Raw genomic sequence first — 25925 nt, 5'->3', positions numbered from 1 at the left:
TTCCTCATCATAACATCCAAAAATTCGACTTTCTCAGTATCACATTTGTATGTCAGGTTGATGTTAAGGTCATTGTCATTCAAACCATCCAAAAAAATGGAAAGTTCAGAGGGGGGACCCTGCCAGATCAAGAATGTCATCAATGAAACGGGTCCAGTAGGACCCGATCCATTGATGCCCGTTGATCTGACAGGAAGAGGTCCCTTTCCCACAGCCCCAGGAACAGATTAGCATAGGAGGGCGCGAAGGGCGCTCACATGGCTGTACCCTGGAGCTGTAGGAAGAAGGACCCCTTAAACACAAAAAAATTATGGGTTAATGCGAAGTCAAGTAATTAAAGAAACAAATTTCTAAATTCAGGTGCAGAACCGGATAGCCCAAGGAAAAATCATACTGCCTTTAAACCATCCTGGTGTTTGATGCTTGTATAAAGTGATTCAACATACGCTGTAGTCAGGATGGTATCACTATCTACCGTTAGGTCCATATATATATTTGGACAGAGACAACATTTTTCTAATTTTGGTTATAGACATTACCACAATGAATTTTAAACAAAACAATTCAGATGCAGTTGAAGTTCAGACATTCAGCTTTCATTTTAGGGTATCCACATTAAAATTGGATGAAGGGTTTAGGAGTTCTGCTCCTTAAAGGGAACCTGTCACCCCGTTTTTTCCGTATGAGATAAAAATACTGTGCATTACAATAGTGTATTTTGTGGACCCCGATTCCCCACCTATGCTGCCGAAATACGTTACCAAAGTCGCCGTTTTCGCCTGTCAATCAGGCTGGTCTGGTCAGATGGGCATGGTGATATCGCTGTTTCTTCCCCCAGATCTTGCTTAGTTTTCCGTTGGTGGCGTAGTGGTTTGCACATGCCCAAGTCCCGAATCCATTGCACAGGGGAGGGAAAAGAGCGCGATCTGCGCTATTCCCCTGGTGATCGGTGGGGGCGGCCATCTTCCTGTGGCCGCGCGTGCGCAGATGGAGCGCTCTGCTGCCCGGGGCTTCAGGAAAATGGCCGCGGGATTCCGCGCGTGCGCAGATGGAGATCGCAGCGGCCATTTTCCTGAAGCAGAGTTCGCATCTCGGCTTCAGGAAAATAACCGCCGCGATTGCCATCTGCTGACGCGCGGCATCCCACAGCCATTTTCCTGAAGCACCGGGCAGCAGAGCGCTCCATCTGCGCATGCGCGGCCACAGGAAGATGGCCGCCCCCACCGATCACCAGGGGAATAGCGCAGATCGCGCTCTTTTCCCTCCCCTGTGCAGTGGATTCGGGACTTGGGCATGTGCAAACCACTACGCCACCAACGGAAAACTAAGCAAGATGTTTTATGCCCATCTGACCAGACTTTGGTAACGTAATGCACATCTCAGGCCCTATTTAACAGTATTTTTATCTCATACGGAAAAAAACGGGGTGACAGGTTCCCTTTAACATGTGCCACCTTGCTTTTAAAGGGACCAAAAGTAATTGGACAATTGACTCCAAGGCTATTTCATGGACAGGTGTGGGCAATCCCTTCGTTATGTCACTGTCAATTAAGCAGATAAAAGGCCTGGAGTTGATTTGAGATGTGGTGCTTGCATTTGGAAGGTTTTGCTGTGGAGTAAACATGCGGTCAAAGGAGCTCTCCATGCAGGTGAAACAAGCCATCCTTAAAGGGAACCTGTCACCCCCAAAATCGAGGGTGAGGTAAGCCCACCGGCATCAGGGGCTTATCTACAGCATTCTGGAATGCTGTAGATAAGCCTCCGAAGTATCTTAAAATATGAGAAAAAGAGGTTATATTATACTCACCCAGGGGCGGTCCCGCTGCTGGTCCAGTCCGATGGACGTCGCGGTTTGGCGCCTCCTATCTTCGTCAGATGACGTCCTCTTCTGGTCTTCACGCTCAGGCGCAGGCGTACTTTGTCTGCCCTGTTGAGGGCAGAGCAAAGTACTGCAGTGCGCAGGCGCCGGGCCTCTCTGACCTTTCCCGGCGCCTGCGCACTGCAGTACTTTGCTCTGCACTCAACATGGCAGACAAATTACGCCTGCGCCGGAGCCGCAGTGTGAAGACAAGAAGAGGACGTCATCTGATGAAGATAGGAGGCGCTGAACTGGACCTCAACGCCCATCTGATCGGACCGTATGCCCAGGTGAGTATAATCTAACCTCTTTTCTCATCTTTTAGGATACATCGGGGCTTATCTACAACATTACAGAATGCTGTAGATAAGCCCCTGATGCCGGTGGGCTTACCTCACCCTTGATTTTGGGGGTGACAGGTTCCCTTTAAGCTGCGAAAACAGAAAAAACACATCCGAGAAATTGCTACAATATTAGGAGTGGCAAAATCTACAGTTTGGTACATTCTGAGAAAGCAAGCAAGCACTGGTGAACTCATCAATGCAAAAAGACCTGGCCACCCACGGAAGACCACAGTGGTGGATGATCGCAGAATAATCTCAATGCTGAAGAGAAATCCATTCACAACAGCCAACCAAGTGAACAACACTCTCCAGGAGGTAGGCGTATCAATATCCAAATCTACCATAAAGAGAAGACTACATGAAAGTAAATACAGAGGGTTCACTGCACGGTGCAAGCCACTCATAAGCATCAAGAATAAAAAGGCTAGACTGGATTTTTCTAAAAAACATCTAAAAAAGCCAGCACAGTTCTGGAAGAACATTCTTTGGACAAATGAAACCAAGATCAACCTCTACGAGAATGATGGAAAGATAAAAGTATGGCGAAGGCGTGGTACAGCTCATGATCCAAAACATACCACATCATCTGTAAAACACGGCAGAGGCAGTGTGATGGCTTGGGCATGCATTCTGAGGTATTCAGAGACATATTGTGTGCTCAGATCCAGCCAAATGCAGCCAAACTGATTGGTCGTTTCATACTACAGATGGACAATGACCCAAAACATAAAGCCAAAGCAACCCAGGAGTTTATTAAAGCAAAGAAGTGGAATATTCTTGAATGGCCAAGTCAGTCATCTGATCTCAACCCAATTGAGCATGCATTTCACTTGTTAAAGACTAAACTTCAGACAGAAAGGCCCACAAACAAACAGCAACTGAAAACCACCGCAGTGAAGGCCTGGCAGCGCATCAAAAAGGAGGATACACAGCGTCTGGTGATGTCCATGAGTTCAAGACTTCAGGCAGTCATTGCCAACAAAGGGTTTTCAACCAAGTACTAAAAGTGAACATTTTATTTAAAATTATTGAATCTGTCCAATTACTTTTGGTCCCTTTAAAAACAGGGTGGCACATATTAAGGAGCTAAAACTCCTAAATCCTTCATCCAATTTTAATGTGGATATCCTCAAATGAAAGCTGAAAGTCTGAACTTAAATTGCATCTGAATTGTTTTGTTTAAAATTCATTGTGGTAATGTCTATAACCTAAATTAGAAAAATGTTGTCTCTGTCCAAATATATATGGACCTAACTGTAAATAAAGGCAGTCAACCTTTCTGAGGAGCTCCCCAGTGTATTTAAGAAAAGAAGGTAGACTCTCAACCAGAGGTTGCAGATGAAAGTCTATCCATTGATTGACATTTTCAAGAAAGTTTCCCTTCCGAGATGATTGATCTACCAGGTGGCACTCTATCATTCTTGTTTAATTCTAAATGAATTTCTCACACTATATATGTTGCACTGTTTAAACTTTGGCATGTTGAGGAGGTTAATATGCTTATATAATGAGTTATTGTAATTTTCTCTGTATTATACGACTAGTGGGGTTGTCTCCTCTATATCTTTGGCAGTGGTGTCGGCATTGTTGTTATGCTTAGCACACATATTTATTACCCTTTCACATGTGTATATATGTATTTATTTTTTTTGTTTCTAACATTGATTATACTAGTATATCTTACCATTACTGATTACGGCCATCTTGTTCTGTTTGATTATTTAATTAAGGTAGTGATGATTATATACGTGCTGCCCACAGTTAATATGCTGCTTTTGGTAACTGCTGCGCATGCACTATGCCCTCATTTTTCCGCTGGTGATGTCCATTGGTCGGTGAATATCAGATCACTTGTGCCCCTACGTGTTTTCGTCTCCATGACCTGCGTGACGCCGCGCCTCGTGGAGTGTGAGCAGGTTACCTAGGCAGCGCATAAGCACTTCCGGGGCGGGCCCAGGGTTGCCTTCCATTCTTTGGCCTTTTAACCCCTTCATGACCCAGCCTATTTTGACCTTAATGACCTGGCCGTTTTTTGCAATTCTGACCAGTGTCCCTTTATGAGGTAACTCAGGAACGCTTCAACGGATCCTTGCGGTTTTGAGACAGTTTTTTCGAGACATATTGGGCTTCATGTTAGTGGTAAATTTAGGTCGATAATTTTTGCGTTTATTTGTGAAAAAAAAATGGAAATTTGGCGAAAATTTTGAAAATTTCGCAATTTTCAAATTTTGAATTTTTATTCTGTTAAACAAGAGAGTTATGTGACACAAAACAGTTAATAAATAACATTACCCACATGTCTACTTTACATCAGCACAATTTTGGAAACAAAATTTTTTTTTTTGCTAGGAAGTTATAAGGGTTAAAACTTGACCAGCGATTTCTGATTTTTACAACAAAATTTACAAAACCATTTTTTTAGGGACCACCTCACATTTGAAGTCAGTTTGAGGGGTCTATATGGCTGAAAATACCCAAAAGTGACACCATTCTAAAAACTGCACCCCTCAAGGTACTCAAAACCACATTCAAGAAGTTTATTAACCCTTCAGGTGCTTCACAGCAGCAGAAGCAACATGGAAGGAAAAAAATGAACATTTAACTTTTTAGGTACAAAAATGATCTTTTAGCAACAATTTTTTTATTTTCCCAAGGGTAAAAAGAGAAACTGGACCCCAAGCGTTATTATACAATTTGTCCTGAGTACGCCGATACCCCATATGTGGGGGGAACCACTGCTTGGGCACACGACAGGGCTCGGAAGGGAAAGAGCGCCATTTGACTTTTTCAATGAAAAATTGGCTCCAAACTTTAGTGGACACCATGTCGCGTTTGGAGAGCTGTGTGCCTAAATATTGGAGCTCCCCCACAAGTGACCCCATTTTGGTAACTAGACCCCCCAAGCAACTTATCTAGAAGCATAGTGAGCACTTTGAACCCCCAGGTGCTTCACAAATTGATCCATAAAAATGAAAAAGTACTTTTTTTTCACAAAAAATTTCTTTTAGCCTCAATTTGTTCATTTCCACATGGGCAACAGGATGAAATGGATCCTAAAATGTGTTGGGCAATTTCTCCTGAGTACACCGATACCTCATATGTGGTTACAAACCACTGTTTGGGCACACGGCAGGGCTCGGAAGGGAAGTGGCTCCATTTGACTTGAATGAAAAATTAGCTCCAATCGTTAGCGGACACCATGTCACGTTTGGAGAGCCCCTGTGTGCCTAAACATTGGAGCTCCCCCACATGTGCCCCATTTTGGAAACTAGACCCCCCAAGGAAGTTATCTAGATGCATAGTGAGCACTTTGAACCCCAAGGTGCTTCACAAATTGATCCGTAAAAATGAAATAGTACTTTTTTTTTTTCACAAAAAATTTATTTTAGCCTCAATTTGTTCATTTCCACATGGGCAACAGGATAAAATGGATCCTAAAATTTATTGGGAAATTTCTCCTGAGTACACTGATACCTCACATGTGGGGGTAAACCACTGTTTGGGCACACGGCAGGGCTCAGAAGGGAAGGAGCGCCATTTGACTTTTTGAATGAAAAATTAGCTCAAATCGTTAGCGGACACCATGTCGCATTTGGAGAGACCCCGTGTGCCTAAACATTGGAGCTCCCCCACATGTGACCCCATTTTGGAAACTAGACTTCCCATGGAACTAATCTAGATGTGCGGTGACCACTTTAAACCCCCAAGTGCTTCACAGAAGTTTATAACGCAGAGCCGTGAAAATAAAAAATCTTTTTTCTTTCCTCAAAAATTATTTTTTAGCCCGCAATTTTTTATTTTCACAAGAGTAACAGGAGAAATTGGACCCCAAAAGTTGTTGTCCAGTTTGTCCTGAGTACGCTGATACCCCATATGTGGGGGTAAACCACTGTTTTGGCACACATCGGGGCTCAGAAGGTAAGTAGTGACGGTTTGAAATGCAGACTTTGATGTTATGGTCTGCAGGCGTCACGTTGCATTTTCAGAGCCCCTGATGTGCCTAAACAGTAGAAACCCCCCACAAGTGACCCTATTTTGGAAACTAGACCCCCGAAAGGAACTTATCTAGATATGTGGTGAGCACTTTAAACCACCAAGTGCTTCACAGAAGTTTACAACGCAGAGCCGTGAAAATATAAAATCATTTTTCTTTCCTCAAATATGATGTTTTAGCAAGCAATTTTTTATTTTCACAAGGGTAACAGGAGAAATTGGACCCCAATAATTGTTGCCCAGTTTGTCCCGAGTATGCTCGTACCCCATATGTGGGGGTAAACCACTGTTTGGGCGCACGTCGGGGCTCGGAAGGGACGGAGCACCATTTGACTTTTTGAACGCAAGATTGGCTGGAATCGATGGTGGCGCCATGTTGCGTTTGGAGACCCCTGATGTGCCTAAACAGTGGAAACCCCTCAATTCTAACTTCAACACTAACCCTAACACACCCCTAACCACAACCCTAACCCCAACACACCCCTAACCACAACCCTAACCCCAACACACCCATAACCATAACTCTAACCACAAGCCTAATCTTAACCCTATTTCCAACCCTAGCCCTAATTCCAACCCTAACCCTAAGGCTATGTGCCCACGTTGCGGATTCGTGTGAGATTTTTCCGCACCATTTTTGAAAAATCCGCAGGTAAAAGGCAATACGTTTTACCTGCGGATTTACTGCGGATTTCCAGTGTTTTTTGTGCGGATTTCACTTGCGGATTCCTATTGAGGAACAGGTGTAAAACACTGCGTAATCCGCACAAAGAATTGACATGCTGCGGAAAATACAATGCAGCATTCCCGCGCTGTATTTTCCGCACCATGGGCACAGCGGATTTGGTTTTCCATAGGTTTACATGGAACTGTAAACCTGATGGAACACTGCTACGAATCCACAGCGGCCAATCCACTGCGGATACGCAGCCAAATCCACACCGTGTGCACATAGCCTAATTCTAAGGCTATGTGCACACGCTGCGGAAAACGCTGTGGATCTGCAGTGTTTCCGCAGCTGCGGGGGTGCGCAGCAGTTTCCCATGAGTTTATAGTTCAATGTAAACCTATGGGAAACAAAAAACGCTGTGCCCATGCAGCGGAAAAAAAAGGCGCGGATACGCAACGGTTTACATTCTGGAGCATGTCACTTCTTTCTGCGGATTCCGCAGCGGTTTTACACCTGCTCCAATAGAAAACCGCAGTTGTAAAACCGCAGTGAAATCCGCAGAAAAACCACTGTGAATCCGCGATAAATCCGCAGCGGTTTTGCACTGCGGATTTAACAAATCCGCTGCGGAAAAATCCGCAGAGGACCAGAATACGTGTGCACATACCCTAACCCTAGTTCTATCCCTAACCCTAGTTCTATCCCTAACCCTAATTCTAACCCTAACCCTAGTTCTAACCCTAACCCTAGTTCTAACTCTAACCCTAACCCTAGTTCTAACCCTAACCCTAGTGCTAACCCTATTTCTAACTTTAGTGTGGGGAAAAAAAAAAAATTATTTTATTGTTGTCCCTACCTATGGGGGTGATAAAGGGGGGGGGGGGGTCATTTACTATTTTTTTTATTTTGATCACTGTGATAGGTTTTATCACAGTGATCAAAATGTACATCGAACGAATCTGCCAGCCGGCAGATTCGGCGGGCGCACTGCTCATGCGCCCGCCATTTTGGAAGATGGCGGCGCCCAGGGAGAAGACGGATGGACACCGGGAAGCTCGGTAAGTATGAAGTGGGGGAGATCGGAGCACGGGAGGTGGATCGGAGCACAGGGGGGGTGTATCGCAGCACGGGGGAGCGGACAGGAGGACGGGGGAGCGGACAGGAGGACGGAGGGGAGCGGACCACCGAACGGAGGACTGGGGAGTAGATCGGGGGGCGGTGGGGGGGGCAGACCAGTATTTCCAGCCATGGCCGATGATATTGCAGCATCGGCCATGGCTGGATTGCAATATTTCACCAGTTTTTTAGGTGAAATATTACAAATTGCTCTGATTGGCTGTTGCACTTTCAACAGCCAATCAGAGCGATCGTAGCCACGGGGGGGGGGTGAAGCCACCCCCCCTGGGCTGAAGTACCACTCCCCCTGTCCCTGCAGGTCGAGTGAAATTGGAGTTAACTTTTTCAACCGATCTGCAGGGACGCGATCATTCTGTTACACAGCATATGCGTCACAGGTCGGATTGGCACCGACTTTCATGACGCATACGCTGTCACAGGTCGGGAAGGGGTTAAACCAGCTTAATTTACACATCGTGTACCCTGACGAAGGTGTTCCGAAACGCGCATTGGGGCGGGCACGGGGACCCTCTGACTGCCTGCACTTGCCTGCACTTCAGGTGATGTATCTTATTTCGTGTCATGCACTTTTTAGTGTACCTATAGCCCATATCTTCTACTGGTTTGGATTATACCTTGTATGTAATTCAATTGTATGCATCTTAGATACGTTACTATCTTGATACATTTACCGCTGTTATGTATAATGTAAAATATTTAAGATCTTATATAAATTATGGCATTCATGGTTCACGGTGCCCTTTTTAATTTTTAGATGATTGTTTGCGGCTCCCACCGCTTCCTTGCATTTCCACAATAAAGCAATTTTAGTCAAATAGACCTCAGGTTGTCATTTGGATGCTTTTCTCCCCTTTTCCAGTTGTACAGTGCCTACAAGTAGTATTCAACCCCCTGCAGATTGAGCAGGTTTACACATTTGGAATTAACTTGGCATTGTTACATTTGGACTGTAGATCAGCCTGGAAGTGTGAAATGCACTGCAGCAAAAAAGAATGTTATTTCTTTGTTTATTTTTTTTTTAAATTGGGAAAAGTTTTTTCAGAGGGTCATTTATTATTCAACTTCTCAACCCACCAGAATTCTGTTTGGTTCCCCTAAAGTATTAAGAAGTAGTTCAGGCACAAAGAACAATGAGCTTCACATGTTTGGATTAATTATCTCTTTTTCCAGCCTTTTCTGACTATTTAAGACCCTCCCCAAACTTGTGAACAGCACTCATACATGGTCAACATGGGAAAGACAAAGGAGCATTCCAAGGCCATCAGAGACAAGATCGTGGAGGGTCACAAGGCTGGCAAGGGGTACAAAACCCTTTCCAAGGAGTTGGGCCTACCTGTCTCCACTGTTGGGAGCATCATCCGGAAGTGGAAGACTTATGGAACTACTGTTAGCCTTCCACGGCCTGGACAGCCTTTGAAAGTTTCCTCCCGTGCCGAGGCCAGGCTTGTCCGAAGAGTCAAGGCTAACCCAAGGACAACAAGGAAGGAGCACCGGGAAGATCTCATGGCAGTGGGGACATTGGTTTCAGTCAATACCATAAGTAACGTACTCCACCGCAATGGTCTCCGTTCCAGACGAGCCCGTAAGGTACCTTTACTTTCAAAGCGTCATGTCAAGGCTCGTCTACAGTTTGCTCATGATCACTTGGAGGACTCTGACACTGACTGGTTCAAGGTTCTCTGGTCTGATGAGACCAAGATCGAGATCTTTGGTGCCAACCACACACGTGACGTTTGGAGACTGGATGGCACTGCATACGACCCCAAGAATACCATCCTTACAGTCAAGCATGGTGGTGGCAGCATCATGCTGTGGGGCTGTTTCTCAGCCAAGGGGCCTGGCCATCTGGTCCGCATCCATGGGAAGTTGGATAGCACGGCCTACCTGGAGATTTTGGCCAAGAACCTCCGCTCCTCCATCAGGGATCTTAAGATGGGTCGTCATGTCATCTTCCAACAAGACAACGACCCAAAGCACACAGCCAAGAAAACCAAGGCCTAGTCAGTCTCCTGACCTTAACCCAATTGAAAACTTGTGGAAGGAGCTCAAGATTAAAGTCCACATGAGACACCCAAAGAACCTAGATAACTTGGAGAAGATCTGCATGGAGGAGTGGGCCAAGATAACTCCAGAGACCTGTGCCGGCCTGATCAGGTCTTATAAAAGACGATTATTAGCTGTAATTGCAAACAAAGGTTATTCCACAAAATATTAAACCTAGGGGTTGAATAATAATTGACCCACACTTTTATGTTTAAAATTTATAAAAATTTAACTGAGCAACGAAACTTTTTGGTTTGTAAGATTTATGCATCTGTTAATAAATCCTGCTCTTGTTTGAAGTTTGAAGGCTCTAACTTATTTGCATCTTATTAAACCTGCTAAATCTGCAGGGGGTTGAATACTACTTGTAGGCACTGTATGTCTTGTCACAGGTCCATGGCATTTATTTTCCCTGGTTTTTAAAATACTTATGATTTAGTTATTTTTTATGGTACATACCAAACTACCCTGATGGCTTATTTGCCTTTGTTCACTCTCCTTTAGTTCAGTTTGTCCTATTGCAAGAGGATTGTGAACACCACAGCAGTGTTTTTTATACATTCCTTTATTAAATAAGATTTGGTTCAGGTGATCACCTGATCAGTAGCACACTAAGTAGAATGAGGTGTACTCTGGTTGGAATTCAACTGACACTGAAATGGAATAGCTGTCAGACATGTAGAGAAGCTGATTTTATATTACTGTGCAGTGGTCTATTAGTTTTTTCCAGAGCTGTATATACCAGGATAAGGGGATATTAAGTACAGAATTGACCACACTTTTTGTTTCATTTTTTTTTTTTTTTTTTTGCTTAATTTCCTCCTCTAAAACCTAGGTGCGTCTTAGTCCAAAAAATGTTAAGTTGTTTTGCTAAGAACACCACTTCCCTTTGAGTAGAACTGAATAGTAGTAATTTATTTGATTGCTCTGCCACTTTTTTGCATGCCTGTGTCTAGCGCTCTAGTTCTGTATGTCTTTTTCTCATTTCATAATGTTTAAGCCTTTGATTATTTTTTTTTAATAGATCCTCCTATACATGAAAATTGTCAAATGTCAAGTTCGTTTAATGGAGAGCTCAATTGCCTGATGTCTGATACTGTAGCACACCCACAAGATGCCACAAGTGTTGAAGCTACTGCGACTTTACTGGACAACTCTCTTACAAATGTTGAAATTCCATTGTCTGATAAGCAAGTGATGTAAGTGATGTTTTATTCTTAACGCTCATGGATATTTTATGTTCTAGGTTGATATTCTCTTTTAACCCCTTCCTGACATTAGACGTACCGGTGCGTTCACACCCCTTCCAGGCACATAAGCTGTGCCTGGACAAACGCCTACAGGAGCTCTGCTTAAGGCTGGTTTCACATTTGCGATTGTGTCCGTAGCGTTTCGGCCGCATAAATCCGCATGCGTCGTGTTTTCTTATTTTTAATGTTGTGGACGCAGGTACATGCTTTTGTATGCTTTTGGCCATGTTTTACTACGCATGTGTCGTTTCGGCTTGTGCGGCTGGGCGTGGCTAACGCAACATGTTGCAATTTTGGTGGTGGCAAACGCTTGCGGAAGGAATGTGTCGAAGCAATGTATTAGTCTATGGGAACGCAGGTGCACGCAAGTACACTCGTTCGCTCGCGTTTCTGTACACATGTGTTTTTCCAGATAAAACATCTCTAGACAATGATTAGCCACCCCCCACAAAAACCTAGATATTAAGAATGTGTGGGCACTGGCATTACACTACTCTACAGACCCCTGGAGCAGACTGACCTGAAGCAATGACTTGGAAAGACTGAAACCTCTGCAGGAGAATCACAACTTTGGATAATGTGAGTATAAAAGCGAATGTCTGTCTGTCCTTTTTTCTATTTTTAATAATTTTTAGTATGTACTAAATTCTGTTTTTTCTTGCAGCATTCATAATGTCTTCTTCATCCTCGTCTTCTGAGGAGCACCTTGCCAAGGAATGTGCAGGACAGAGTGAAGTGAGTGCATAACCCACTAATTGGTAAGTTTTCTCTGGGGTCTAAGGGGTAACGTTTCTCCTTATGGTGGCGCTATAGAGTTAAGTCCTCTTTTTCTCTGAAGAGGCAGTTTGCATATTTAAATTCCCAGAGGAGCATTGCATGGCGAATAAGCCTCCTTACCTTGACAAGCCAGCTGGTATGTCACTCTCCATAAGGAGAAACGTTACCCCTTAGACCCCAGTCCAGAGCCTCTCACCTAGCCAAATCAGTTCTCATGCTTCGCACTGACGAGGGCCAAAAGCCCGAAACACCGTGTCTGCGAATTGAGACACTGATTTGGCTTTTATCCCAAGTCATATTGCACGACTCGTTAAAGTGTTGATTGTGACTTGTAGGATCGCTACTACCAACAGGTGGCGCTATAGAATTAAGTCCTCTTTTTCTCAGAAGAGGCAATTTGCATATTTAAGTTTTCTCTGTCACATATAAACATGTGGTCACTTTTTTTTTTGTTTCTTATCAGACCAGTTCTTCCACTGCAGTGGAGGCAGAACGGGCGCAGCAGGCGCACGTTAGTGTGGCTAGACAGCGTGTAACTATATTTGACTGTTTTTTAGGACTATGCTATTCTTGCCTGTTTACATTTCACTTTGCTTCTATCTTCCCTTTTTTGTCTTGACTACTATTTATTTCTTTACTTTAACTTATTTTTTCCTGTTATCTGTATCTCTTGTTTTCTTTCTTTTTCTTATCTTTACAACATTGTCTTTCTTTCTTTTCAAGGTTCCAGAACGGGATGAAGACTTCATGAACAATGATCCACTAATTTCTCTTGTAGAGGAGCGAGTCCCGTTGTGGGACACCTGGGTTCAGCAGCACTCGGACAACGTGGTCATGAGGTGGTCCGAGCGATGATGGATGGCTGGGACAACGCCACTTCACATGTTCAAAAGTTATTTTGTAAGTATTTAAATGTTATGTGATGTGGCATTCACCTTGGCTGTGATCACACAACTGTGATCACAACCGAAAGTGCATTGACTAAAAATGTGTTATTGTTTTTCCAGTGAACAAAGTTCAGAACCTGTTGGCGTTCGATGAAGGATCGCTTCAACAAGGACCTTCGTCAGGAGCCAGGTTCGCAATGGTGCTGCAACAAGGATCCGAAAGTATAAATTTCATAAATTGCTGGCGTTTTTGAGACCGGTCCTTGCCCAGAGAACTTAAGTATTTTTGTATTGTATTTCTTAATGTGTTTTTCCAGGACGTCCCTACTGACAGCACATTGGAGGTCGTCCTCCTCCTCCTTCCAGGGACAGGAAACACACGAGAGTTTAAATATCCGGCTCCACCCTCTAATCCTCAGTGTTTTTCCTGTCCCTGCATGGAGGGACACACGTAGAGAAGCAGCAGCTTACCGAGCTCAGGGGGATCGTGCGGTCCTCCAATCCTTCCCCCTGTCAAGCGGCTCAGGGTCGAAACTCCCTGGAGGGGAGTCCCTCTACCCCAGAGGCCCGGAGCGGGACGATGCTCCGGGAGTGAACCGCTCCCCCCGTTGGGGGGCTCTCGGTTCAGGACGCGGCGGCGATCCAGGCAGCCTCCATCCGGCAGAACGCGCGGTCAGGAGACGCTACAGCCAGTCGGCACTTCCGGGTTCTGGGGAGCCGCGTCACTTCCGGTCTCAGGAGCCGGTGAAACGTCACTTCCGGTGGCGTTCTATGAACGGGGAACAGGCGCTCCAGACTGGAGAACGCTGTCAGAGCGGTCGCTTCTGCGTTAGCGTCCAGCACCTGCATCAGGAGTGGTACCGTCTGCATCTGGAACTGGCTATGGAGGACAGAAACGACGAGGAAGGGGTAAGCCTGCCCTGGGCAGTATACCCTTTGTACTATCTAAGCTCCTCGCTCCCTCTAGCCTATTACTCCCTATCTTATACCGTCTAGGATAAGGGAAACCCCGCTGCTCCCCCTGCCACGACTAAAAAATCTGGGAAGGCCACAATGAAGAGCATCAGATGTCCTGTATGCCATATTAAACTCCCAGACTCCCATGGCAAGACGCTCTGTGCCACCTGTACGTCTGAAGTTATGAACGACGAGCAGTCATCAATGTTCTCCGAGATGAGATCCCTTATACGGGAAGAGGTGCAGGCTTCTATATCTAGCCTTTCGCATTCTCGGCCTACCAGTCCCATAACCGGTCGCAAGCGCGCCAGGAAGGAGGAAGTCCAGGGGGAGCCAGAATATTCTTCTGATGAAGGTTCCGAACTTAGGGATTCACTATCAGAAGAGGAAGGTGAAATTCCCGTAGAAAACCAGGACAGAGCCAGGAAGTATCTCTTCCAGTCTGAAGAGACAGACGAACTTGTCCAGGCTGTTAGGAATACGATGCAGATCGAGGATACTGCTAAACCACAGTCCAGGCAGGACTTGATGTTCGGGGGACTCGTGGCACGAAACCTGACTGTGTTTCCCATTAGTGATCATATCAAGGCTATGGTCATAGAGGAATGGAAGGAGGCCGAGCGCCGATTAGTGCTTTCTCGTGACTTCAAAAGCCGCCTGCCGTTCGATCCGGAGGAAGTCAAGCTATGGGAAGAGATCCCAAAAATTGACGTTCCCGTAGCAAAGGTCACTAAAAAGACTGCGATACCCTTCGAAGACTCCTCCAGTCTTCGTGACCCTATGGATAGGAAGGCCGACATCCTCCTTAAAAGGGCCTGGGAATCTTCTGCAGCTTTGATTAGAACGAACATAGCAGCCACTTCGGTGGCCAGGTCTATGTACTTATGGATGGGGAAGTTAGAAGAGCAGTTATCCAATAAGACACCCAGAGCTGATATTCTGCACTCCTTTCCTATAATGAAGTCCGCAATGGCCTTCTTATCTGATATGACGGCTGAATCTGTCAGATTTTCAGCCCGTAATAGCTCACTATCTAATGCAGCTAGGAGGGCGGTCTGGCTTAGGTCATGGTCCGGTGACAATGCTTCCAAATCCAAACTCTGCTCTATTCCATTTTCAGGACAGAGGGTGTTTGGACCGGCTTTGGACTCTATCCTCGAGTCAGCGTCCGATAAAAAGAAAGGTTTTCCGGAGGACAAACCTAAGCGTCCACAGCCCTTTCGGAGAGGTTTCTTCTCCAGAAAGCAGTTCGATCCTAAAAATCAGGGTCGGTCCAGCAGGGGATCCTACAGAGGCTCCCGTGGACAGAATAATAGGAACAGAGCTTCTTTCTTTAGCCCATCCTACAAAAATAAATCTCTATGACGCCACTCACATTGGGGGGAGGCTCCGTATGTTCGCAGGAAATTGGGCCCAGATTACTCAGAATCAGTGGATTCTCAGTACTGTTTCCGAAGGTTACAGCATAGAACTTTACTCACCTCCCCCAGAAAGATACATTACACCTACGGCAGTCAAACCAGATTCGGCTATACTAAAGGACTTACAGGACATGCTCAGGACAGAAGTAATAATTCCTGTCCCTCAGTCAGAGTTGGGGAAAGGCCACTACTCTTCCCTGTTCACGGTCACGCGGCCATCAGGCGACACCCGCACAATAGTAAATCTAAAGCCTTTGAATGCATGGGTGAGATACAGAAGGTTCCGCATGGAATCCATTCGGTCAGCAATTCCGCTTATAAACCAAAATGCGGTCATGTGCACTATCGACCTAAAAAGGGCCTATTACCAGGTCCCAGTACATCCCTCATCTCAGAAACTGCTGAGATTTGCTGTAGCTCTGCCCACCCGGACCTGCCATTATCAGTTTCAGGGCCTTCCCTTCGGTCTGGCTTCCGCTCCTCGCGTTTTTACCAAACTTGTATCAGAGATGGTGGCCTTCCTAAGGAGACAAGGCATCATAATAATTCCGTACTTGGACGATTTCCTGCTTGTGGCAGATTCAGTAAAGCTCCTGGTAGATCACCGAGAGCGGACTATCGCACTGATGGAGCATCTCGGCTGGGTACTGAACCGGCAGAAATCCGATCTACTACCAGAACGGAAGAAAACCTTCCTGGGTGTGCAACTAGATTCCAGACGCAGAATATCGTTACTACCCGGTGCCAAGAGGAAGATGATTCAGACTCAGGTCCGGTATCTATTGGAACATCGAGTTACCATAAGAATGGCTATGAAGGTTTTAGGTCTTATGACGGCCTGCATACCATCCGTCAGGTGGGCGCAGTCTCACACAAGACACCTACAGAAACAGATCTTATCAGCTTGGGATCGCCGCCAGTCTTCCCTAGAAGCTCCTCTGAGATTGAACAATCTAACGAGAAGATCTCTCGTCTGGTGGACACGTTCGGAGAACTTAGAGGTGGGAGTCCTATGGGTCACCCACCCTTACGTAGTTATCACTACGGACGCCAGCGCCTGGGGCTGGGGAGCTCATCTGCAGGGCCGAATCTTGCAAGGCAAGTGGCCAGAAAGCATAAGAAGCAGATCATCCAACTTCAGAGAGCTCTACGCTGTATGGCAAGCACTAAAGCACAATCAGTCCATACTCTCGGACCAGCACGTAAGAATATTCTCCGACAATGTAACAACAGTTTCATTCCTGAACCATCAGGGAGGTACCAATTATCAACCACTGCAGGATCTAGCAGAGATGATCTTCAGGTGGGCAGAGGACAACGTGCTATCCATTACAGCTATCCATCTGGAAGGATCCCAAAATGTGATAGCAGATTACCTAAGCAGACGAAATCTGTGCCCAACAGAGTGGGAACTGGAACAAAGCATCTTCCAAGAATTATGTCGCAGATGGGGAACCCCCAACATCGACCTATTCGCGAACAGGAGGAACGCGAAGACCCCAAGGTTCTTCTCCCTGAACCCCTCGGACCTTCCAGAAGGGGTAGATGCCCTGAGTCAGCAGTGGAACCAACCACTGTCATATGCATTCCCACCCCTGGCACTAATTCCAGCCGTACTTCGGAAGATCAAGGAAGATCGGGCTTTGGTCATCTTAATCGTCCCGTTTTGGCCGAGACGAAGCTGGTTTCCGGTGTTGGGGTCGTTAGCAGCCGACAACCCAGTCGAATTACCCATCAAGGGGAGAGTCATCCATCAAGGTCCAGTGTATCACCCAGACCCAAGCAGACTCCGTCTTTCAGCCTGGATCCTGAAAGGGACATCCTGAGGTCCAAAGGATTGTCTGACCAAGTCATCTCTACCATCCAGGGTAGTAGAAAACCCGTTACCTCAGCCATTTACCAGAAGATCTGGAAGCGTTTTTGTTTAGAAGGTGGCAGGTCCAATGCGGTATCAGGTTCACTGGACATCCCTGGTATCTTGGACTTCTTACAAAAAGGGTTTAACCTGAGCCTCCGACCCAGCACACTGAAAGTCCAGGTGTCTGCGCTAAGCTCATTCCTGGACTACCCTTTGGCATCTCACCCATGGATAATAAGGTTTATTCGGGCCACTCAGAGAATGCGTCCCACTATTCGACAGCTTTCACCATCCTGGGACCTTAACTTGGTTCTTAGGGCACTATGTAAAGGTGTTTATTCTTCCGGGGATAGTATGCCTATTTCTACTCTCACTCGTAAAACCGCGTTTTTAGTGGCGATAACTACAGCCAAGAGGGTGGGAGAGATTCAGGCTCTATGTATCAGAGATCCTTATCTGCAGATCAGGGATGACAGTCTAATTCTCAGATTAGATCCAGCCTTTATCCCAAAAGTAGCCTCTATTAAAAATAGGAATCAGGAAGTAATTCTCCCTTCATTTTGTAATAACCCTGCTAACGAGAAAGAGAGGGCCCTCCACTCATTAGACGTTAGGCAAGGGGTTCTAGATTACCTAAGTGCTACAGATTCTTGGCGTACTGATCCAAACCTTTTTGTTCTGTTTGGGGGAAAGAATAAGGGGAAAAAGGCTTCTAAGGCCTCAATTTCTCGTTGGATCACCGAAGTGATCACAGACGCCTATCGGTCAGAAGGTATGCCCCCTCCTATAGGCTTAAAAGCCCACTCTACCCGTGGGGTGTCCGCCTCCTGGGCGGAGCGTGCAGGAGCTTCTGTAGAACAGATCTGTAATGCCGCAACATGGTCCAGGGCTGACACTTTTTGTAGACACTATAAACTCGACGTTACATCCGGTCAGCACACGGCTTTTGGGAGGAAAGTCCTCCAAGCAGTAATCCCACCCTGAGGAGGTCCTTTGGTACTCTCCAATGTGCTGTCAGTAGGGACGTCCTGGAAAATCGGTATTAGTCTTACCGGTAATTATGTTTCCAGGAGTCCATACTGACAGCACCGGTAGTTCCCCCCCGTTCATGTAATATTCTCAAGTATATTCGGATTTTGCCTATTGCCTATATACTATTTGTATTATAATTCTGTCATTAAAGATATTTTATTTGCATGATTCCATGATTGGTTCTTGCTACAACACTGAGGATTAGAGGGTGGAGCCGGATATTTAAACTCTCGTGTGTTTCCTGTCCCTGGAAGGAGGAGGAGGACGACCTCCAATGTGCTGTCAGTATGGACTCCTGGAAACATAATTACCGGTAAGACTAATACCGATTTTTTTCTAGTCCACAGGAGATGGTGCTTTTACTATTGTTAATTTTCAGTACTAATGCTTTTCTTTCCTTTTCACAGAACCTGGAGCAGCACCCTCGAACCTAGATCTGGAGTGGTCCTTCATCGAACAGCCACGGACCCGTCCCAGCCATCCAGTAGCGCATCAGCAAGTGGGACTGCAACACAGACTGGAGACCAGGAAGCTGGTCCATCCGGTGTTCCCCTGTCCCAGTCCCCTTTTTTTTTTTTTTTGGTTCTTCCCGCCAGCGGCAGAAGGCCTCAGACAGGTCACTCATGCCCGAGTTTCTTCACTTGCTCCGTCTTCCAGAATTGCTTAAAGGCGCTGGGAGATAGACTGGAAAGTGGTCGGACCCATATTAACACACTTATTTCCAGGATGTCAACCAGCACTTTAACCGTCTAGAGGCCGACCTCCAGAGATCAGCACATCATTTCTTCAATCAAATTGAACATGGCATGTCGGAACACCTTATTCCTGATCTCCAGCTGAATGCAGCAGGCTTGGTACATTCAGCAGTCAGTGGGGGTATTTCCACCTATGCCAACACTGGCACACTTGACCTCAATACTGAGTTCTGCTGCATACCACTGCACGGCCACCACCATTCCAAGCCCTGCTGGACGCCACTACAGCGCCCCCACTATGCTGAGTGCTGCTGCACAGTCCACCGCCACCACCATGCTGAGTGCTGCTCCTGCTTGGACCTCCTCCTCCACCACGACCAACATGCCACAGCAAGCGGACCCTGGCAGGCCGTCCACCAGCACCATGCCGCCACCGCAGCAGCATCAACAACAACAAAGTTATCCTGGCAGGCCTTCCACCCACACCATGCCGCAGCAGGAAAAAAATTATCTTGCCAGTCCGTCCACCCACACCATGCTGCAGCAGCAGCAACCGGATACTGCCAGGCCGCCCACCCGCACAATCCCACCTATAGACACCACGCCAACACTACCCAGAAGACAGCAGCACAAAACACCAGGGAGGAAGAAAAAAAAGCAACAGACTCTCGCACCCCCTCCCCCCCCTTACCTCCAAATGTGTCTGTGATGTCTGTTTCTCTCCCTTCCAGTTTGTCTGTCCTGTCCCATGCCACCACTACCATCCCTGCCCTCCCTGACCCCAGTACTTTCGTCGCCCCTTCCCCTGCAACCCCTTCGTCGTCTTTACCCAAACGTCTCAGCTCAACCACCCCAGTTTCGTCACGTTTCCCCAAGTCGCCGTAGTTAATGTATTTATTTTTTTTTTTTAAATAAATGTGTAGTTTTGTGCCCCTAAATCGGTCTGGTTCTTTGGGTTTCACCACTGGCAACACACTGCGCCGTACACTTTGTGATTTTGCCACCTCATATTTCCAGCACTTACACAACTTGAACACTGCACTGCAGCTTTTTTTCTTGTCTGTCATGGAGCTATAAGTTGTCAAAAAACAAATATGACTTTCATTTTCTCCAGCATCTTTTCTGTTTGCGTAATGTATTGGACGCAGAATGAAGCGACAATGGAGGTAATACAAGGCATATCTACAGTTGGTCCATATATATTTGGACAGATAACATTTTTCTAATTTTGGTTATAGACATTACCACAATGAATTTTAAACAAAACAATTCAGATGCAGTTGAAGTTCAGATTTTCAGCTTTCATTTGAGGGTATCCTCATTGAAATTGGATGAAGGGTTATGATGGGGTTTTAATAAACATATAAAGGAAAAACAAATAATACATGGCAGAACAATAATAATTATGACAGGCATTTGTTTTGAGATATTACGTACCTTAATGTGACCAGGAGACGTTCCTCAGCAGGAATCGCTCTACGGAACTGGGTGTCCTGTCTCCTGATGGCTCCTTGGACACGACCAAGCAAATCCTGGAAGGTCTCTTGAGACATCCTGGTATATTCCAAAAATTTCTTCGGGTGGGCATTGAGCTCGCTGTATAGGGTGTGGTAGGCTCCACAGTTCTCCCGTAATTCAATAATGGGGTGTCTCCAAAAACGCCGACCCCGTGTTCTTCTCTGTCTTTCTCTGTTTCTTGGTTGCTCACAAGCAAACGCAAAGGCAAGAAACAGGTTGAGATCCAATTCCAGGTAAAAATGAAAGCTCTTCATGCGGATACATCGTGAAGCAGGATACAGGAGCAAAATCTGAAGATTTCAGCTGTACAAAGTGTCTATATAAAGAAATCCCATGAGACGCGCCCATTGGTGTCCCATTGGTGGTGTTTATCTTGATTTTTCTCCTGGTACATTTTTCACCGTTACAAATCATGCGCATAAAAAGCGCAGAAACAAGCAAAACGCATGTAAACTTTGCATTTTTTTGACCGCATGCATAAGCTGATGCGGATAAAAAACGCTGCGTTATCATGCATTTGTATGCGGTTTTACTTGCTTTTGTGGTTGCAGACGATACGCTGCGGACACAACCGCAAATGTGAAACTAGCCTAAGTGATTGCTGAACTCCGACTGTCACAGCTATGTTTTTTAACCCTCTAAATGCAGCTATCAATTGCGATTACAACATTTAGGAGGTTGGGGGGTGCCCTCCGGCCCTCTCTTTTCTCCCCTGATTGGCACGGGAGGGTCATCCTTTCTCCCACCTGATTGGCACCCTCATGACTCGATCATGAGGGCTCGATGGTTGGCATGACAGCAGGAGCTAAAGTAATTACCTCTTGAACAGTCATCTACGGTGGCGTGTTAGACCATGCAAAAAGCATGATTTAAATGGCGTTCTGCCAGTGTCACACTGACTGATATGCATTGCAATACATGTGTATTGCAATTATATTAAGTCATAATAATGATAATAATTAAAATATTAATTTTATTTTTATGTAACGCCAACATATTCCACAGCGCTTTACACACAATGTCATTGCTGATTGCCGATGGGGCTCACAATCTTAATTCCCTATCTTTGGAATGTGGGAGGAAACCTGAGTGCCCGGAGGAAACCCGAGTGCCCGGAGGAAACCCATGCAAACACAGGGATGCTGCAGATGTTGTCCTTGGTGGGATTTGAACCCAGGACTCTGATGCTGCAGTGCTAACCACTGAGCCACTGTGCAGCCCCTAATTTTTCTACTGGCAGGAGGCCCATTAGCTGATGCGGCCAGAGAATCATGTAACAAAGATTTGGAGCTGTGATCCATCAGCGCCTCCCTGCGGTCACATGCTACATCACACGGTAATTGTAATCTATCTGCACCCTACCCTTATATTACACTCCTGATTGTATACTTGTTCTTTTATCTCCATTCACGAATCCCCTCGTCCGCACACTCGGTTGATTAATATACGCTACCACAAGGTTGGTTTCTGACCCGATATAAGCCTGTTGTCAGACGGGCTTATATCTAAGGAGGAACTGGTGGCAGCATACCGTACCGTACCATACTGTATTATTGAGGAACTCTGACAGTGACTGCTGGGAGGTTTACATATATATCCCCAGCCTGGACTGGTGATATATAACCCCCTCTCCCCCCACTGGAAGCTCCTCAATAGCTCGTACATATAAGGGAAGCCTTTCTGGTGACTATTTTGCCCTCGGTGCAGTTCCCTGACTGACCTGGGGTAAGTGGGGACGCCAGAGAGCCGATCCCATTCTCTCCCCTCCCCAGAGGGGAGAGAATTGCAATGCATTATACCAGTGATCGGAGAAATAAAAGCTAAAGTATTTGAGGGACTAAATTTACAAACAAACAAGTTTATACTTTTTTTTAATTTTTTTTTATCCCCTTTCCGATATGCGCCGTACATATACTGCTCTGCGGGAGCTGCATTCCCACAAATAAAAGGATATGTACGGCTTCTCATACTGAGCACCGCGACAATCGTGTGCGGGTCTCAGCCGCAAATGGCCACGGGGTCCTTCGGAATCCTGCAGGGAAGGTCGCTTGTGAGAGCCTGCTGAGAGCAGGCGCTGGAATGACTCCTTCCCTGCCTGTCAGATCCTGATCTGATGTTCTGCAGGGCAGAGGATCAGCTCAACGATTTGTTGTAGTGCAGTGATGTCCCATACAATGTAAAAAAAAAAAAAAAAAAAAAAAGAAATACATATTTTCTAATAAATACATTTATGTAAATAAAAAACAAAACAATAAAAGTGCACGTTTGGTATCGCCGCGTCCATAACGATCTGCTTTATAAGTCTGTCGCAATAGTTAACTCCTTCAGTAAACACCTTAAAAAAAAAAAAAAAAAAAAAAATAGGAAAAAAAAATGGTTTATCATCAAGGAAACGGTGCAATAAAACGCGCTAAAAAAGACAGATGTAAACGTACCGCTGAAAACGCCATACTGCTCAATCATCAGAAAAATAAGTTATAGCTCTCAGAATACAGCGATGCAAAAATAATTGTTTTCTCTAAAAGTTTTTATTGTGTAAAAGTGCCAAAGTATAAAAAGATATCATTGTGGTATTGCTGTAGTCGTACTAACCCGAAGAATAAAGCTGCCTTACCAATTTTACCGCAAGAGGAACGGTATTTAACCCCTTCACCCCCAAGGGTGGTTTGCACGTTAATGACCGGGCCAATTTTTACAATTCTGACCACTGTCCCTTTATAAGGTTATAACTCTGGAACGCTTAAACGGATCTTGGCGATTCTGACATTGTTTTCTCATGACATATTGTACTTCATGATAGTGGTAAAATTTCTTTGATATATCTTGCGTTTATCTGTAAAAAAAACTAATATTTGGCGAAAATTTTGAAAATTTTGCAATTTTCCAACTTTGAATTTTTATGCCCTTAAATCACAGACATATGTCATGCAAAATACTTAATAAGTAACATTTCCCACATGTCTACTTTACATCAGCACAATTTTGGAACCAAAATTTTTTTTTGTGACGGAGTTATAAGGGTTAAAAGTTGACCAGCAATTTCTCATTTTTACAACACCATTTTTTTTTAGGGACCACATCTCATTTGAAGTCATTTTGAGGGGTCTAAATGATAGAAAATACCCAAGTGTGACACCATTCTAAAAACTGCACCCCTCAAGGTACTCAAAACCACTTTCAAGAAGTTTATTAACTCTTCAGGTGTTTCACAGGAATTTTTGGAATGTTTAAATAAAAATGAACATTTAACTTTTTTTCACACAAAATTTATTTCAGCTCCAATTTGTTTTATTTTACCAAGGGTAACAGGAGAACATAGACCGCAAAATTTGTTGTACAATTTGTCCTGAGTACGCTGATACCCCATATGTGGGGGTAAACCATTGTTTGGGCGCAGGGCAGAGCTCGGAAGGGAAGGATCGCCATTTGACTTTTCAATGCAAAATTGACTGGAATTGAGATGGGACGCCATGTTGCATTTGGAGAGCCCCTGATGTGCCTAAACATTGAAACCCCCCACAAGTGACACCATTTTGGAAAGTAGACCCCCTAAGGAACCTATCTAGATGTGTGGTGAGCACTTTGACCCAACAAGTGCTTCACAGAAGTTTATAATGCAGAGCCGTAAAAATAAAAAATCATATTTTTTCACAAAAATGATCTTTTCGCCCCCAATTTTTTATTTTCCCAAGGGTAAGAGAAGAAATTGGACCCCAAAAATTGTTGTGCAATTTGTCCTGAGTACGCTGATACCCCATATGTGGGTGTAAACCATTGTTTGGGCGCAGGGCAGAGCTCGGAAGGGAAGGAGCGCCATTTGACTTTTCAATGCAAAATTGACTGGAATTGAGATGGGACGCCATGTTGCGTTTGGAGAGCCCCTGATGTGCCTAAACAGTGGAAACCCCCCAATTATAACTGAAACCCTAATCCAAACACACCCCTTACCCTAATCCCAACAGTAACCCTAACCACTCCTCTAACCCAGACACACCCAACCCTATTCCCAACCGTAAATGTAATCCAAACCCTAACCCTATCTTTAGCCCCAACCCTAACTGTAGCCCCAACCCTAGCCCTAACCCTAGCAATAACCCTAGCCCCAACCCTAGCCCCGACCCTAGCCCCGACCCTAGCCCCGACCCTAGCCCCGACCCTAGCCCCGACCCTAGCCCCGACCCTAGCCCCGACCCTAGCCCCAGCCCTAGCCCCAGCCCTAACCCTAGCAATAACCCTAGCCCTAACCCTTGCCCTAACCCTAACCCTAGCCCTAACTCTAGTCCATAACCCTAATGGGAAAATGGAAATAAATACATTTTTTTATTTTTTTATTTTTCCCTAACTAAGGGGGTGATGAAGGGGGGTTTGATTTACTTTTATAGCGGGTTTTTTAGCGGGTTTTTATGATTGGCAGCCGTCACACACTGAAAGACGCTTTTCATTGCCAAAAAATATTTTTTGCGTTACCACATTTTGAGAGCTGTAATTTTTCCGTTTTTGAGTCCACAGAGTCATGTGAGATCTTGTTTTTTGCGGGACGAGTTGACGTTTTTATTGGTAACATTTTCGGACACATGACATTTTTTGGTCGCTTTTTATTCCGATTTTTGTGAGGCAGAGTGATCAAAAACCAGCTATTCATGAATTTCTTTTGGGGAAGGCGTTTATACCGTTCCGCGTTTGGTAAAATTGATAAAGCAGTTTTATTCTTCGGGTCAGTACGATTACAGCGATACCTCAATTATATCATTTTTTTTATGTTTTGGCGCTTTTATACGATAAAAACTATTTTATAGAAAAAATAATTATTTTGGTATCTCTTTATTCTCAGGACTATAACTTTTTTATTTTTTTGCTGATGATGCTGTGTGGCGTCTCGTTTTTTGCGGGACAAGATGACGTTTTCAGCGGTACCATGGTTATTTATATCAGTCTTTTTGATCGCGTGTTATTCCACTTTTTGTTCGGCGGTATGATAATAAAGCTTTGTTTTTTGCCTCGTTTTTTTTTTTTTTTTTTTTTCTTACGGTGTTTACTGAAGGGGTTAACTAGTGGGGCAGTTTTATAGGTTGGGTCGTTACGGACGCGGCGATACTAAATATGTGTACTTTTATTGTTTTTTTTATTTTATTTAGCTAAAGAAATGTATTTATGGGAATAATATATATATATTTTTTTCTTTATTTAGGATATTTTTTTATTTATTTTTTACGCATGTGGGGGGAATTTTTTTTTTTTTACTTTTTTACTTTGTCCCAGGGGGGGACATCACAGATCATTGATCTGGCAGTGTGCACAGCACTCTGCCAGATCTGCGATCTGCTGTGCAGGGCTGCAGGCTTACCAAGTGTCTGCTCTGAGCAGACACTCGGTAAGCCACCTCCCTCCCTGCAGGACCCGGATGCCGCGGCGAGGAGGGAGGTAGGAGACCCTCGGAGCAACGCGATCACATCGCGTTGCTCCGGGGGTCTCAGGGAAGCCCGCA

General features: G+C 45.1%; 1 protein-coding gene and 1 long non-coding RNA gene across 4 annotated transcripts in view; both read left to right on the top strand.

The window, feature by feature from the left end:
• The window catches only part of EDC4 (enhancer of mRNA decapping 4), a 1216007-nt gene that overhangs the window by 46481 nt on the left and 1143601 nt on the right, over positions 1–25925 (top strand). For all 3 annotated transcript variants that reach the window (XM_077288123.1, XM_077288125.1, XM_077288126.1), the window contains exon 2: positions 11070–11244. In XM_077288123.1, coding sequence (XP_077144238.1) covers positions 11070–11244 — 175 coding nt within the window. The remainder of the gene's footprint in view (positions 1–11069; positions 11245–25925) is intronic.
• Positions 12004–13176, top strand: LOC143807000 (uncharacterized). Its single transcript, XR_013221611.1, has 3 exons — positions 12004–12053; positions 12796–12972; positions 13080–13176. It is a non-coding gene; the product is annotated as an uncharacterized LOC143807000 (long non-coding RNA).

The sequence above is a fragment of the Ranitomeya variabilis genome, chromosome 2, assembly GCF_051348905.1.
Source record: "Ranitomeya variabilis isolate aRanVar5 chromosome 2, aRanVar5.hap1, whole genome shotgun sequence".
Taxonomy (NCBI): domain Eukaryota; kingdom Metazoa; phylum Chordata; class Amphibia; order Anura; family Dendrobatidae; genus Ranitomeya; species Ranitomeya variabilis.
This window is presented reverse-complemented; position numbering and strand designations above follow the sequence as displayed.